Below are 17,826 nucleotides of genomic sequence, written 5' to 3' on the forward strand. Positions count from 1 at the left end.
CAATCTTGGTTTAATAATCCATCACCGCTCAAGGGGCACCTGGGTGGCTCAGTAAGTTAAGCGTCGGACTCTTGATTTCAGCTCAGGTCATGATCTTACGGCTCACGAGGTCGAATCCCCCATCGGGCACTGTGCTGGCAGTGCGGAGCCTGCTTGGGATTCTCTCTCCACACCCCACTGTCTCTCTCTCTGCCTCTCCCCCACTCACATGCACACACGCACGTGCACGTGCCCTGTCTCTCTCAAAATAACTAAACTTAAAAAATATCCAACACCACTCTTGTGCCCAGGGAAGGTCCTCCGTATAGGATGATACTAAGAGTTGTTCTACCACTTTTTACTAGAACCTTTATACTGAGAAACTGGTAATTATTTTTCCAGTTCGAATACAGTTAAAACTACAATTTAGGAAAATGACACTTAACAGTTTGAAACTAGCCTTGCTCAATTACTCAGTTACCAAAATTGTTGAACCTTCAAAAAGAGGGGCCTTTTGATCATCAAATTCAGTTAAACCCACAAAATCAGAAGTATGTTTCTGTCACTTCCCAGAAGTGTCACTAGAAAGTGCTTTCTAGGGGCGCCTGGGTGGCGCAGTCGGTTAAGCGTCCGACTTCAACCAGGTCACGATCTCGCGGTCCGTGAGTTCGAGCCCCGCGTCAGGCTCTGGGCTGATGGCTCGGAGCCTGGAGCCTGTTTCCGATTCTGTGTCTCCCTCTCTCTCTGCCCCTCCCCCGTTCATGCTCTGTCTCTCTCTGTCCCAAAAATAAATAAACGTTGAAAAAAAAAAAAAAAAAAGAAAGTGCTTTCTAGTTCTAGGCTTTAAGAAATGCACATTTAATATCACTGACTATAAATACAGCTACTTACCTGTCTGTCCATATGCAAAAATACAAGCATTATACCCCTGGAAGGCTTTTTCAAGAATTCCTTCCCCAAGGCACTTGAAAACCACTTCTTGACCTAAAAAATAAAATAAAAAAACAACCAAAGAAAAGAATGATTTTTCTTGACATGTTTGGATTAGTAACAGAGTCCCGGTTATTAACAATAGTCTCTCAATCCAAAAAAGATGTTAAAAGTGTATTGTGTGACTACTTTCGAGGGCTGTGTATTAAGAGCTCAGTTCCTGGATTAGTTCATGATTCTACCCGTTCTTTCCCTCTTGGGACACTTCTCCAGGCACGGATGCTGGAGGGCCACACCGAAGCATCGTTTAAATTCTGTTGCGCTTCCTCCCAAGAGTTGGTATTAAAATGGCATTCAACATAATGGTCCTATCTCCCCATCTGGATTCTGAGCTTGCAGTGAGCTGGAGCGTTGTCAGACGCATCTCGAGAGGTGTAAGTACCTAGCACAGTGCAAAGTACGGGCCAAGTGCAGAGAAACTGTTCATTGTTTGGTGGGTGCGGCGGGGTGTGGAGCAAAGGCACCTGTCTCCTTGTCCCCATGGTGGGCTGGAGGACGAGTTCCCTTCTGCGGGCCTGCCTACAGCTTACTGCAATTCTTGGCGATGTTCAGTCATGCGCAATACAGCCAGTAGCAACTGGCTGAAGAGAAAAGTGTGAAAATCTTTTTCAACAGTGAAGGCGGCATTTACTACCCTTTGAAATTTGTGACTTTCTAATATTCATTCCCTGTCATTAAGAGAATTTAAACGATGCTCTCCTTCCTGTGCTCTACTACTCCTGAACAGTCACGATTACAGTATTTGCCAAAACTACTGGTTTAAGTACCTCTTTCCTCCAGTGGACTGAGAACCCCCCGATTGATGTCGGAGACTATAATCTGTTTATTTTTGTAATCCTAGGGCCTAGGACAAAATGCTTAATAAATGTTGGTTGAAAAGAATGAGTCCTTTTTTTTAATCCTACACAACAATTCCTTTTATGTTTGGAAGTAATGCAACAGAACATAAGCTCTCAGGTGTACTTCTTCTTTCCTGCAAAGTTGGATCAGATTTTAGCAGTCCCTTGTTACACTGGGGCACCTCATGGCTGCAGAATGGGACTCTTATAAATGTTAAATGTGAAACAAGTAATATTTTCAACCATTAGGTTGGCGAAAAACAAAATTTTGGCAACAATATAGCTAGACTGAGGAAATACAGGCATTTTCATAACCTGCTGGTGGGAGAAAAAACAAATGCAGCCATTTGAAGAAAACCTTGCAGCACCTTTGAAAGAGAATATAAATAAGCCCATACTCTGGCCCACTGTGAGGCACGCGCCCTAGAGGCATTCCCACAAGGGACCCCTGTAATAGGGTGCTCATGGCAGCATTATTTTTCTTCCTCTTTTTAAAATGTTTGTTTATTTTTGAGAGAGTGAGAGGGAAGGGACAAAGGGCGGGGGGGCAGAGGATCCAAAGAGGGCTCTGTGCTAACACTAGTGAGCCCGAGGTGGGGCTCAAACTCACAAGCCGTGAGATCATGACCTGAGTCAAAGTCGGATGCTCAACCGACTAAGCCACCCAGGCTCTCCAGGGCAGCATTATTTCAATTCTCTAAGTTGGAATAAAGTTAAATGCCCATTAATAAGGGAGTAGAGACATAAAATGTGACTATTTTATATGACAAAGATAACAAACCATGTAAAAAAAAAATAAAACAAACATGTGTAAACAACGCTGGAATTCAAAAACATTGCTGCATTTAACAAAAGTCATGTGCAAACTATACATACAGTGTAAAGAACTTATGTCAAATAGAAAGAGAGAGAGAGAAAAGCACTAAAGTTAAAAAAAATGAAATGGAAGAAAAAATGCCAAATTGATACAACCTTATTTCTCTCTGACCTCTACCATCTAGTGCAGAGCCTGGTTTTTTTGAAGGGTGTAACCACCCTGAAACACACAGGTTTGTTGTGAAGACCAACTAAAGATGTGTGTGTGTGCACGTACTCACGTACAGACTGAAAAGAAGGCAATGACAAAGTTAACACCCACTACGTCACCATTTTTTTCTGGTGCGTCTTCTCAAAAGATCTTCCTTATCCTACATGGACTCCCCCAAGGCCCACGCCCAAAGGCAGGCCTTAAATCTGGAGCAGAGCCCTGCCGTGTAGAACACAGGAGTTGAACACAGCCCGCGCTCAAGCTTGTGAGACCTGACCGTGGTCCTCAGCCAGACCCAAGTGCCAGCCACCCGCAGGCTCTGAAGGCACCACTTTCTTGGCACAAGCAGATGAATGGAGCCATCTTGTTGGATCTCCCACCCTGGTCAACCAGCCCCTCAGGAAGTGGGTGAGGGTGGGGACAAGACGCTTCGAGGCTTGGCTAGGTCAAACATCCTGCCCGTAATTCATGATTTCAACTCCTAGCCGGTAACTTGAAAAAAAGCTCCTGCTTGAGCTGACTGCAGGATTCAACTGCAGGGGAGCACTGCGGTTAGAGCATGACCATGGCCACTCAGTCAGGAACCTCTCTCTTCCTATGTTAGGTAGTGAGATACAATACTTCTGACTTATGCACCTGAGGCCGAGCAGGATGGAAATATGAGGACTTATTTTCTCCATATTCTTTTTTTTTTTAATGTTTATTTTTGAGAGAGAGAAACTGCGTGGGTGGGGCTAGGATCTGAAGCGGGTTCTGTGCTGACAACAGAGAACCTGATGCAGGGCTTGAACTCATGAACCATGAGGTCATGACCTGAGCCAAAGTCAGCTGCTTAACGGACTGAGCCACCCAGGCGCCCCTCTTCATATTCTTTTAAAGGCAAATCACAGTGTTGCTTATTCTTAGTACAAATGGTCTTTTAAACTAAAGATTAGTCAAAAACAAACAAACACAAAAAACCAAGAATGAATGCTACAGAGCTACATGAAATAGGTTTAAGGCATGTCAGGTGAAGAAAAACCACAAAACAATCCAAGATATGTATACTAAAATTGCACACAAAATAGACCAAATGATTAGAGAATTCTCCAGGATGTAAAAATATAAGAACAAACTGGTTTGGGGGCACCTGGGTGGCTCAGTCAGTTGAGCATGTGACTCTTGATTTTGGTTCAGGTTGTTATCCCAGGGTTGGGGGATTGAGCCCCGCATCAGCATGGAGCCTACTCAAGATTCTCGCTTTCTCCCTCTGGCTCTGTCCCCTGCTCACATTCTCTCTCTCTCTCTCTCTCTAGGGGGGAAAAAAACTTAAAAAAAAAAAAAGGATAAATTGGTTTTGCCTATGTCGAAATTATTACAAATACTGAAGAGGATATAAATTAACCTTTTAAAGTTGGATACTTTTATTATTTATGCAACTAAGAAGAAGACAGTTTTTATCACCTGCTCTGCTTGCATTGCACTTTGTGTTTCACATCATTGAATCCTTGCAGTACCCAGCACCAGAGGGTATGGATTGTGATCTGAATGGAGGCTGGGGCTCGGAAAGGGGGATTATTTGCCCAAGATCACACCGCCAGTGAGCGGCAGGGCCCGGGTCTGTCTGCACTGACTCCTGAACGTTAAGGCAGATGCTTAGCCATCATCAGTGACTCACGTTGCAGGACAACTAGGAATCTGATACTCCCACCTCTGGTCTCCTTGGCTTTGTTTAGATTTTTCTCACCAACTCTAGAACTCACCACACCGCGCTATTTTTTTCCATTTTTCTCTACCCCTGGGTGGTGAAAACGGCTGCTCTTGCATCTTGGAAGAGTCCTTGGCACACAGTAGGCACTTTTATTTCCCAAGTTATTCCTCTGTTGACATAGCTGTCCTCAGACTAAAGTGTATTTAATTGGAGGCCCCTTTCCTCATTAGTGAGGACTGACACATCAAAATATTATTTGCTGAACTTAAAAAGAAATGTTCAATTGCATTCGAGTTTATACTTTGATCAAAGTATGGCTGTTTTTGAAATTCTAATGAGCCCCTAAAGACTACAGTACCCTTGGTTAAATAAGGCACTGGGGACAGACATGAATAGATGTGTTAACATAATATGTATACTAATTGGACAATTTTGATAAAAATTACAGATTATACTTTTCCTGGCACCCATATAGTAGCCTCCTGGACATTAAAACAAAATATACGTGACAGAAAAAAACAAACTAGTCTCTCTGATTTGTACTAAATATGTGCATATGCTTTTCAAAAAGTCAAGTTTTCTCAGACATTTAGTTATGCTTGACAGACGGAATATAATTCAGATTTAACATATTTAATAAAGTTTTAGTTATAAGTAGGAAAGGAAAAACTTCTGGGGAATACAAAATGGAATATGAAAAAGTAGAAAACAATTATACTGTGTTTCTGGAAAGAGTTCATCTCTTTTCCATCCTTAAATAACCATCTTGAAGCAGAATTCATAAAAGGATAAATACAAAGAACTATTGTTATGTTCATGTATTTTTACAATTTTAAGCAAGACTGGATTCTAGAGAGACTGGAATACATTTTGTCACTATGGCTTCATGTCTTAAGGGAAATTTATTCTTCTTTACGACAGGAAATAATGAAGACTTTCCCACCTCCACAAAGTTACATCAACATTACTATTTTTTTAATAGCTGCTTAGCTTCCCATTGTATGTTTAACTGATGCAATCAGTTCCCCACTATGGATATTTAGATTATTTCCTTTTTCTTACGTATTTATCTTCGAGCACTTTTCTATTGACTTTACCAGGCAAAACTCCAAAAAATCTAATTACTGAGTCCTCTAGCAATGCACCCTCAACAACATAGCTATTATCATTCTTATTGGTTTTGACAAAACTAAAATTTTCCTTTCCTTTGTTTATTGCTCACTTTGTATGCATTCTTTAGTAAATTGATTACTTGGGTTGTATGTTTCTTTTTATAAATCAATTGGTTTAGTCATTGATTTTCTTACTTAAAAATGCTCATCATGTATCAAGGGTATTAACCTTTGGTCTACTCTATGTTGTAAATATTGTTTCCTAATCTGTCATTTACTTTTTAATCTCATGTTGGTTTTTGTCATACAAAAGCTTTTGGTTGTTCATACCCAAATCTTTCACCTTTTCCTTTGTAATTTTTCCTATGGTATATGTTATGCTTTTATGCTTCCAAAATCCTTTTGTTTTATTATTACCCCAAATTATATAGGGATTTACCTAGATTTTCTTCTAGTTCTGTTATTTTTGTTTTTTACAGTTTTATTTTCAAACCTGAACTCTGCCCCTTACCAGCTGTGTGACCTTGAGCAAGTTCTGGGTTTCTACATTAGTAAATCAGGAACAATGACTGCTACCTTACTGGGTTGCTGGTATGATTTAATAAGGCAAGAAAGGTAAAGCATATACCATAGGGCCTGGCTCGTGTAAGTATAGAATATATTTTAGTTAATATCCATTGTTATCATCATTCCTTAAATCTTTAATCAACTATAATTAATTTTGGTAGAGAGAAGGAGGTAAACATCTAATTATTTTTCCTTAAAATAGTTCCTTCATTGGGATGAGCCTGGGTGGCTCAATGGGTTAAGCATCTGACTCTTGATTTCAGCTCAGGTCATGATCTCACGGTTTGTGAGCTCGAGCCCCATGTCGGGGTCTGTGCTGACAGCTCAGAGCCTGGAGCCCACCTTGGATTCTGTGTCTCCCTCTCTCTCTGCCCCCCACCCCCTGCTCACACTCTGTCTGTCTCTCTCTCTCTCAAAATAAATAAACATTAAAAACAACTAAAAAAAAAATTAGTTCCTTCATCTTTTCAACCATTCTGTGAGGTAATTCAATTTCAAAGATAAAAGAAAAGATACTTATTCTTAGAAAAAAATTTTAAAGGAATCATGTATTGCATTTCTCTAGCAATGGAGAACTTTTTTAATGTTTATTTATTTTTGAGATAGAGAAAGCGTGAGTGGGGGAGGGGCAGAGAGCGGAGACAGAGGATTCGAAGCGGGCTCTGTGCAGACAGCAGTGAGCCAGATGTGGGGCTCAAACCTGCGAATCGCGAGACCATGCCCTGAGTCGAAGTTGGACGCTCAACCAACTGAGCCACCCAGGCACCCCTCTAGCAATAGAGAATATTTTTAAATATTTCACTGACCAAATATAATGGTGGGGCACTCTCACACATGAAAGAGAGTGAGAGATCGAGCAAGTATATGATAGTGGGGTATTATGTTTTATTTGTGTTGGTGTGTGTGTATGTATTTGTGTGTTGGGTGTACATGGGATTATATGCGTGTTGGGTGTATGTGTACGTGTGTGTGTTGGGGGTGTGTGTGGCATGTGTTTTGGGTTGTATGGGAGTATATATATGTGTGTATATGTGTTGGGGGTACATGTATGTCTATGCTGAGGGTATGTGTGTGTCGGTGTGTATGTGTGTTATGTTGGGGCATCATGAGGAGAGGAAGAAAAAACAACATTATTTGGGGCAGGATATGCCAACCTAATACTGTCCAGTGGAGGAAAAATATTTACTATTGTTTCATAACATTATCTCGGAAGGGTACAGGGGGTAAAAACCAACATAATAAAAGCTATCAATAAAACTGCAAATAGATAACATACTCCATAGAGTTCCCCTCGTTTTTCTACTCTGGTGCCTTGTTAGCTGTATGACTCCCTGGCTGGGGTTATATTTAATCAATTCTTTGGCTTGGTAACTTTCAGGGCATTACTGGTATGATAAGAAACAACTATAAAAAGACCAGACTGTCAATCAAAGCCTTAAAATGCACTGTGGACTCTTTATACAGCCTCCTGTCCTCCTCAACATAACTGGCTCCCCATGAGACACAAAGGAGGACTATACTTCACTCTGTGATACAGAGAAAACATTAAATATCAAAGAGCCTTATATGGTCTGTTAAGGAGAGTTTGGTTGATCCAAAAGACTGAAGGTTTCCTGCTTTGTTCATTTCTATTTTTTAAACCCAGCAGTCCCCTTTTGCAGCACAGCAGAAAAAACAACAACAACAACAACTTGCCAACGGCTTGTCGAAGCTCACTTTGCAAAAAAATGGGGCTGTTTATGTTGGATGGTGGGAATCAGGGAATCCATAAAAGATGCAGTATCTTCACCTAAATGTTTGCTGACCATCGCTCGCCCGCAAAGAGAACAAAGCGAAGCGTTGTATGTCTAGGGGAATGCACAACAGCCCATAAGGGAAAGTTCAGAAGTCCTTGGCAAGCAGGAAGATCTGAGTATTTGTTTCTATCCCAGACAAGCCAAGCAAAGCCACAACACTGTCAAACCCAAGAGGTTTGTGGCTTTTCAGCAGCACTGATGCCAAAGAGGAAGTGCCCTTCTCTAGACACAGCCCCACGTGTCTACGGCAGGGAATCCACAGGACAAACCTAACCTCATTTGTTAATAACCATGACCAAAAAGACCAATTTCCTCTGTGGGGTTTATGCTTAAAACCACCTACGGCCGTATGGACAAGTCTTAAAACACAGGCACGCCCAAAGCAATCTGCAACATAATTTCACAGTCGCAGAGAGGGCTCCTGTATGGAATTTCCGCAACCAAGGTTAGACACCTGACCCAACCAACCCTACATCACATATATAATACAGATCTTTGAAAAGTGAATACCCTGAGTCCCCACGCTTGTGCATAATCTGTCCCTACTGGGGATCGCAGCAAGGATTCAAAGCTATTACGTGTGTGCACTGAGAACTGAGCAAGCAAGGTCATTCTCTCTCTATAGCAGGACGCTGATAGCAAAGCACAGAAGACCAACTAGGGACCAAAGAGAAAATGCACGTACCAATCATATGCCCAACACCTGACTACCAAAGAGGTAGTTACAGAGGCATATGTTCTAAGAAAAGGGAGAACAAAACAGGAGGGCATAATCTCTGTCTTATTTACAACCTGCATTAAGCAAGGTAGTCTCACGTAGATCATGGCTGAATAAAACAGTAAGTGTGGCAATATGCAGCTAGACATGACATATGCATGGAATATTTTTCGTTTTTCTTTAAAAAAATTTTTTTTAATGTTTATTTTTGAAAGAGAGACAGAGCATGAGCAGGGGAGGGGCAGAGAGAGAGGGAGACACAGAATCCAAAGCAGGCTCCAGGCTCAGAGCTGTCAGCACAGAGCCCGACGCGGGGCTCGAACTCACAGACCGTGAGATCATGACCTGAGCCGAAGTCGGACGCTCAGTTGACTGAGCCACCCAGGCGCCCCATATTTCTCATTTCTCGAAAGTGGGAACATAGAAGAGCATTCAAGATTTCAACACAATCCACACTTTTGTCAGTTTATACAGAGTCTCCTGTTTTCTTTCTTGTCTCTTTTCTCTCTGGAGTGAGAGTGGAAAAAAATGTCTGAACTCAGTATTTGTGACATGGAGCTCGCGGGCCTGCTCGTTTGTGAGCGTGTTTCCCCATCTCCAAGCAGGGCTGATGGCCACTGAGATTCTGAGGAGCGTGGGTCTGGCAGGGGGCCCAGTTCCAAATGAGAGCACCTGGGTCCTACAAGACCAAAGGGGTCCCCCCACCAACTCTGCAATGGCAAGGAATGCCCAGCCCGGACCAGGCTTCAGCAAATCCCTCTCCCAAACAGCACAGCTCAGAAACTGTCCCATGTAGTGAAGTTAAGCCTGGTTTAAGTTAAATGACCAAAAACTACAGAGTTCAGACAAAATTAAAAAAAAAAAAAAAAAAAAAAAGGAGGCTTCAAGGATTGACCTGGTGACACTAGATTTAAGTTTTAATCAACCTCAGAAGTTTGCCATGAAGGGACTTGGGTAAAAGGATCCAGAGGAACTGGGCCATGAGGGTGCAGGGAGAGCACGGGGCCATTTTTCATCATGGTGTCCAAGGGCTATCAGACTTGCAGTGCCTGGGAGTTCTGCTTGCAGCATGGCACAGGGTGACTCACCCAGAAGGACATTTCCACCCCAGCAACGGTGCTGGGACGAGTCATGAGCTGGCAGTGAGCCTCGGCTGCTTTTTTGTTGGCAGATAAGGTGGCTGACTCACCCAAGGGGATGGTCAGGCATCGGTGCCCCGGATGGAAGGAGAAACTAAGCCACCTTGTGCATGAGGACAGTCTGACAGAGAACGTATTTTGAGTTATTCTGTAGGGTGTTTTCACATAAACCATCTGCTGAGAAAGAAAGCGTTCCTCATTTCTGTCTGATATATTCTCTCTGGTACAGGAGTAGGCCTGACCCCAAATCCCTCCTGGACTGTGGGGAGCACAATATTGACAGCACGTGAGGGGAGATTAAAATAAAGCCCAAACCAAACATAAGCATTCGGGACTCCAGAGAACGTCTGACAGGAGGGAGAACACTATTAGAATTATTCCTGGCCGGGTTCCAAGCCAGAGGACTGCAACGTGATTTCCACATACAGCCACTTTCGGGGGATGTCAGAGAAGAGAGGATCGCCTGGAATTACAGGAGAATCCATAAGAACCTTCACATGTAATTGTCACTGACTCAAATCTATCTTTACAATTGCTTTTCAGCTCTCTCACAGGTAGGAGGACCTCCAAGAACCTCAGTTTTCTCATCTGTAAAACAGGGACAGTAATAGTTTCAACACGATTGACTACATGACAATTAAATGACCCACCGCAGGTAGAGGGGTGGGCACAGTGCTGGGAACCTAGCGCTCAGAAGTGTACTGTCTATTGTGATTATTATCCACCTCCCTAAATAGCCTGCACTATGTTAAATGATGTCTCTGGGTACAAGTAAGGAATAGACAGGGATGAAGAAAGGAAAGCCTGTTAGAAGGTGGGGCTGGGTGGGATTGAAGAATAGTAGAGAGGGGCGCCTGGGTGGCTCCGTCGGTTAAGCGTCCAACTTCGGCTCAGGTTATGATCTCACGGTTTGTGAGTTCGAGCCCGCGTGGGGCTCTGTGCTGACAGCTCAGAGCCCGGAGTCTGCTTCGGATTCTGTGTCTCCCCCTGTCTCTCTGCCCCTCCCCCACTTGTGCTCTGTCTCTGTCTCTCAAAAATAAATAAATAAATGTAAAAAAAATTTTTTTAAAAAGGAGGAATAGAGGGGCACCTAGCTGGCTCAGCTGGTAGAGCGTGTGACTCTTTATCTCAGGGGCATGAGTTCAAGCCCCACATTGGGAGAGAACCTACTTTAAAAAAAAATAGGGGGCGCCTGGGTGGCTCAATCATTTAACCACCCGACCTCAGATCAGGTCATGATCTCACAGTTCATGGGTTCAAGCCCCGTGTTGGGCTCTGTGCTGACAGCTCAGAGCCTAGGCCTGCTTCGGATTCTGTGTCTCTTCCTCTCTCTGCACCTCCTCTATTAACACTCTATCTCTGTTTCTCAAGAATAAATAAACACTAACAATACAGGAGTACAGGTAAGAGAAAAATACACACACATGCACACACACACAAACACATTTACACACCCACACCAGACACTCACACACATGTATACACATACATATATTCAAATATACACACAACATACACACTCGTACAAACACACAAATGCACACTCACACACTCTCTCTTTTTAAAAAATCTAACAATATTAGTTTAGTTCGTTTATTTCAGAAAGGTTTTTCTCTACCGGTAAGGCTGGTCTACCCAAGAGAAAAGTCAAGGCCCCTGTGACCTCACGGGGTTCAGGAAACACTGTGTGCAATGCAGGGACATGAACTGAAACAGTTCCAGTGTGGGCACTTGGCACACTTTACCAAACACAAATACAACCCCACCATGAGTAAACTTCAAAGTCAACATTAAAGATTCTTGTGATAAAAAAAAAAAAAAAGTTTCTCTTAACTGACCTGCACTTACCCAGCTTTCTGAATTAACTGACATTCTGTTCCATCTGTAAAACAGTACACAGGCATGCCCCCTCTACCCTAAACCACCCCAGCTGCTAGGCTGTGCTCAGGACCCCTGCCAGCTGAGCTATGTTCTCACAAAGGGTCAGCTGTGTCTGCTCCTAAACTGGTTTATGTCATTGTACTTCTCTGTAGTTACATAATTTTATTAACAAATGTAAAAAGAGAGTTGCTGATTCTAAGAAAGCTAAGTTGGGCACTTAAGGGAGCAACTTGATGAGGGCTAGTCACCAAAAGAATTGTCAAATGAGGTACGGGTAAGACAATTTGCAAAGGGCCATAAAAGAAAAAAGAAAAATCTAGAAGAACTCTGCATTCAGACTGTTTCCTACGTGTCTTTGAAGATGGCATGCATCATTTATAATGACTCTCTACTTTACCAAATTTTTCAAAGAATCGACCACTACTGCTTCTCACAACTACAGGGAAAATGTCTATGGTTTTGATAAACCTAATAGCCAACAATTACTGAGTATGTATATTGTGCAAGGTACTTGCTGAGTGCTTCTTGTGTGCTTGAATAGTGAAAGAATGAACCAACTCAGCACACTGAAACAAGTATTTTTGGAACTTTGCTAAAATATTGGTTCTATTTCGGCTACTGCTGGCTTTTAGAATGTAAATTGTTTTGTCTCGTCCCTGTTCTTGCTTCAGTTGAACAGTGTGAAAGAGAAATCATTTCTACCTCTGAGCACATAGAATGTCCCATACCATGGGAACAGAATCCAACACAGCGGCTTGCCCCACAGCCGAGCTCACGGCTCAGATGCTCACAGCACAAAGCTACGCTAGCAGAACAAGCATCAGACACAGAACCTTTCTCCTGAACTGCAGGGTGTTAACAATGCCTGAAAACACACGGCCACAGCAAGTTGGAGCAACGTGCCATATGGTGACGATTGTTATATAACTTCTAAGTCAATAGTTTAGAGGCTCTGGGCCAGGAAATGCTCATGTCCACATTGATCCCAGATAGGCCACCACCAGACTGGTTTTTATTTTTATTTTTTAAGGATTTTTTTAAGTTAATTAGTTAATTAATTTATTTATTTTCAGAGAGAGAGAGAGAGAGAGAGAGAGAGCGCACACAGGAGGGGCAGAGAGAGAGGAAGAAAGAGAATCCCAAGCAGGGTCCACACTGTCAGCACAGAGCCCGATGCAGAGCTCGAATTCACGAACGATGAGATTATGACCTGAGTTGAAACCAAGAATGACGTTTAACTGACTGAGCCAACCAGGCACCTCAAAGACTTTATTTATTTGTTTGTTTGTTTGTTTATTTAATGTTTTATTTATTTTTGAGACAGAGAGAGACACAGCATGAGCAGGGGAGGGGCAGAGAGAGAGGGAGGCACAGAATATGAAGCAGGATCCAGGCTCCGAGCTGTCAGCGCAGATCCCAACACGGGGCTCGAACCCACAAGCTGTGAGATCATGACCTGAGCTGAAGTCAGACGCTCAACCGACTGAGCCACCCAGGCACCCCTCAAAGATTTTATTTTTTAAGTAATCTCTACACCCAACGTGGGGCTCGAACTTACAACCCCTAGATCAACAGTTGAATGCTGTACCGACTGACCCAGCCAGGTGCCCCTCACCAGACTGGTTTTTATTTCTGGCATGAAGATTTATAGAAAAATAGGTCTGTGAAAAATATTCCCTCACTAGGAAGAAAACTGAAATCAAGGGGACTGGCAGTCACTGTTATTTACCAACATGGTACATTTTAGGCAGTGACGAAACATGGATGGATTCATTGTCGAGGCCTTAATTACAAACAGTAGTGATTTAAACATTTACAAAGGCTGATTACCTGTCAGTATTCACTACAATAACTTTATAGTCCTAAATGTGGTTTTATGTCTATGTGCATGTACATATAGGTGAAGAGTAGAGGAAGGTAAGAGTTTATGTAGAAATATACCAAGCTTTGGGGGCCTGATTCTGCAGATATACTTCTGTTTTGTTTTGCTTTTTTCTTAGTTCTGGCACAAGGGTGTTTGCTTTAAAGACTCAGAATAATCTGCCACACAAGCATTATTATGCCTACCTACCCCCAAAAGTTATAATAAATAATACAGTTAAAATGTAAAACGTCTCAAAGCCTGATTCAATGCAATGCAAACCGCTTAACAAACGAGTCTTTGACTTGCCTCTGAAAAGTCCACTGGGACAGCTGTGTGACCAGCACAAAATGTCTGATTCATGTTTTATCAGAGAGCTAGAGGGGATCTGAGATCACCCTGGGCCCTATCTCCTCCTTCCCCAGATGAGGAAACAGATCCCCCAAGGTGAGCGGCTTGTGGCAAAACCAGGTCTGGTCAACCCCAGTACAACGCATTTTCTTTCCACAGGGCTGATGCTATTATCCTCACGACTTCCACCATGTGACCATGATAAAGACCATAAATATTAAGTGAGCTTCTCCTATGTGCCAAGCACTGGCTTCAGTACTTTCTACAAACAGGTCATTTGGTCCTCAAATCAGCCCTATGAGATGGGAATGATTATTGTCCTCATTTAACACGACTGCAGTGAGATTCAGTGGCTCACCGGGCCTTATAGGTCGAAGGCGGTGAGGCCAGGATTGGAACCTGGGCAGTCTGGGGGGACAGGAGCCCACATTCTTCCTTCTAGCACTGCAATAGCTGGCTGCCATGGCCATTAGACACACTACATACTTGTGCATTTCTACGCCGCAAAGCCTGACAGTGAAGGGTGTTGCTGTCACTTTTAACAAATAGTAAAACGGAACAATCTGACATACCACATGAGACTTAACGCCCCTGCCTCTGGTCGTTCTCTCAAACCCAGTGCTTTTGGTCTTTTCCTCTCTCCCTCCCCTCCTCCTCACTCCTCCTCCCCTCCTCCCCTCTCCTCAACCTAAGTTCTGAGAGCTGCCTTGAGAGCTCTCAGTCAGTATCAATGATGCCATTATTCACTGAGCCTGACAAATAGGTCGGTTTCAGGAAATCTGTGCTTCCCTTTCTGCATTTCCTCTATTTCTCATCAGAGAATCAATGCCTTCTATCTTAATGTTTCTATTCACAATTAAGAAGGAATTGTGAATTCTTTTTTAATGAAGAGAAAGGAAATCAAGTTAGTACGAAACCCATCAACTAATCTACCAGTAATGGGCAAATTATGAGTACAAACAAATCTGAGAACGGTTGGCAAGGATTTTACTTTTTGCTAAGGTGGTCACTGTAGTTGTACAATAATACCACCATCCAAAGAACAAGAGAATGTCTCTCTGAATTTTGTAAACAGACATTGCTCTGTGAGCCGAGAGAATCCATTCAATGGAACCCGCTATTTGATGTGATCATGCAGACAAGAAATGGTAAACTTTAGACTATCAGTATGTTTAAAAATCATTCTTATCTTTTTAAACATTTCTGAACATACTAATTTGTAATGCGGAGCTCCAGAAATCTTTAGTTTCACATTTGAATTTTATCATCTGTACTGAATAAAATTATTTCCCATTTAAAAAAAAAGTTTGTCCTATATTCAGGGATATGAGTGATATATTGCAGAAGACTAGAATGGTCTCTTGGGCAATAAGAGCGGATGTGATTCTAGAAGATAGGACAAAGAAAGACTGCCTCCCTTAAGGATTATTTTAACCATGTCACCCCAATAGTCCCTGTTTTTTGGGGTTTTTTTACTCTATCAGTCTAAACCAATAATCAGTCTAAACTAAACTCAGTTTAATTTTCTATTATTTGGCCTCAGTCAGCAAGTACAAATAGGTCTCGCACTGCTTCCCCCCACGACACACCTTCTGTTAAGACAAGTGCTTACACTGTGCTCACTCCAACTTCTCCATCTTCAGTCACGGAAAAGCCAAATGAGGTGTCACTGATGGGCACCTTCCACTGGTCAGTGCATTGAGTTACAACAACATATGAGACGCATATTGTCGCCATGTTTCCCATTTTATAGAAAAGAAACTGTGGCTCAGAGATTAAAGAAGAGAGCCAAGGCAGCGGTCCTAAGACTTAAACTCAGGTCTGACTTTGAAGTCCCTGTGCCCTCCTTGACGCCATGTTGCTTCTCTTATCTAGAAACCCTCTATGCTGGCTTTTGCTACACCTATGGACCTTCACTTTCCTGCCCAGTTTTGGTCCTTTCTCCCCTAAGATGCCTTCCCAGGCAACTGTTCAGCCCTTCCAGATTTTGCCCTTCCTTGAGTTTTCCATACCACTTAAAATGTGTGAAACAGTTAACTAAATATTCTCTCCAAATGTTTACTGTTGTTATGCAGTCCTTTGCTTTCCACCTAACTTTTAGATTCTCCAGGGCTTCCGAGGCTGCATACACAGTAGGGATTTCATGAACACTTGAGGAACTGAGACCTTCTGGCTCCCTGGGTTATATAAGAGGAACCACAGCACTGGGCTGGGGACACAGAATTGGTGGTGGGGAGTCATGGAGAAGAAGGGGAGGAAGGTAGACTGAGGCTATGGAATAAAGGACCCTAAATGTAGTTCAAGGAGTATAGATTTTATCTGTAAGTTGTGAGGAGTCCTTGAAGGTATCTGAGAATTCCAAGGGAAGAGTTCTAAGTCAGGAAGATATATCTGGCTGTATCTTTTTTTTTTTTTTTAAATACAATTTATTGTCAAACTGGCTTACATATAACACCCAGTACTTATCCCAACAGGTGCCCTCCTCAATGCCCATCACCCACTTCCCCCTCTCCCCCACCTCCCATCCACCCTCAGTTTGTTCTCTGTATTTAAGAGTCTCTTGTGGCTTGCCTCTCTCCCTCTCTGTTTGTAACTATTTTTCCCCCTCCCCCTCCCCCATGGTCTTCTGTTAAGTTTCTCAAGATCCACATGAGTGAAAACGTGTATCTGTCCTCTGACTGACTTATTTCCCTCAGCATAAGACCCTCCAGTTCTATCCATGTTGCTGCAAATGGCAGGATCTCATTCTTTCTCATTTATCTGCCTATATCTTGAATAACATCGACTGAACAAAGTTTGGACTTTTTATAGCCACAGCATTTGTCCTCATGTTTCTGTTATAGTGGAAATGCATTACTTCGGTAGTTTATTTAAATCCAAAAGCACACACACACACACACATCACTGTGCTAATACTCAAGGCAGACTATTTTAGACTCAGCAGAATTTGTCTAAAGTCCTAATGGGCCAATAAAAAAAAACAAATTAATTACAAGCAACATTCAGAAGTGATTATTCACTTTTATAGAATACATTTGCTACAGGTGTAGGAATGATGTTTGAAAAGAAAGGCAAATTTACCCACTGGGAGCAACCGAAGAAATTTTCCTAGTTCCAGACTGTTCACTTTTGAAAAAATTATATGGCAAATAATTTCTCAACAAGTTTGCTATATGTGGTGAGGAAAAGGCTATCACTAGGGGCACCTGGATGGCCCAGTCCGTTGAGCATCCAACTTTGGCTCAGATCATGATCTCATGGTTTGTGAGTTCGAGCCCCGCATTGGGCCCCAGCTTGGAGCCTGAAGCCTGCTTGAGATTCTGTGTCTCCTTCTCTCTCTGCCCCTCCCTGACTCATAACTTGTCTCTCTCTCTCAAAAATAAATTAATGTTAAAAAAAAAAAAAGTAAATGATAAAGGGACACCTAGGTGGCTCAGTCAGTTAAGTGTATGACAGGACTCTTGGTTTCAGCTCAAGTCATGCTCTTACGTTTTGTGGGTTTGAGCCCCGCATTGGGCTTTGTGCTGATAGCATGGGGCCTGCTTGGGATTCTCTGTCTCTCTCTCTCTACACCCCTCACCTCTCAAAATAAATAAACATTAAAAAAAAAGTAAATGAGAAAGTCATTCAGCTGATGGTCCTATAAGTAGAGATGAGGAGAACACAGTCATTAAGACTAAATAAAGAAATGAGGACATAATCAAAAGAGTAGGAATCAGGGGCTCTTGGGTGGCTCAGTCGGTCAAGTGTCTGACTCTTGATTTCAGCTCAGGTCATGATCTCATGGCTCATGAGTTTGAGTTCTACACTGGACTCTGAGCTGATAGGTTGGAGCCTGCTTGGGATTCTCTCTCCCTGTCTCTGCCCCTCCCCTGT

At 42.6% G+C, this 17,826-nt stretch overlaps 1 protein-coding gene across 3 annotated transcripts in view; it reads right to left on the bottom strand.

Moving 5' to 3' along the window:
• The window catches only part of KIF13A (kinesin family member 13A), a 209,641-nt gene that overhangs the window by 85,814 nt on the left and 106,001 nt on the right, over window positions 1–17,826 (bottom strand). For all 3 annotated transcript variants that reach the window (XM_047101542.1, XM_047101541.1, XM_047101544.1), the window contains exon 5: window positions 871–963. In XM_047101542.1, coding sequence (XP_046957498.1) covers window positions 871–963 — 93 coding nt within the window. The remainder of the gene's footprint in view (window positions 1–870; window positions 964–17,826) is intronic.

Source organism: Lynx rufus, unplaced genomic scaffold, assembly GCF_022079265.1.
Source record: "Lynx rufus isolate CCGP_SWC_20201006 ecotype Redwood Valley unplaced genomic scaffold, mLynRuf1.p SCAF_6, whole genome shotgun sequence".
Classification (NCBI taxonomy): domain Eukaryota; kingdom Metazoa; phylum Chordata; class Mammalia; order Carnivora; family Felidae; genus Lynx; species Lynx rufus.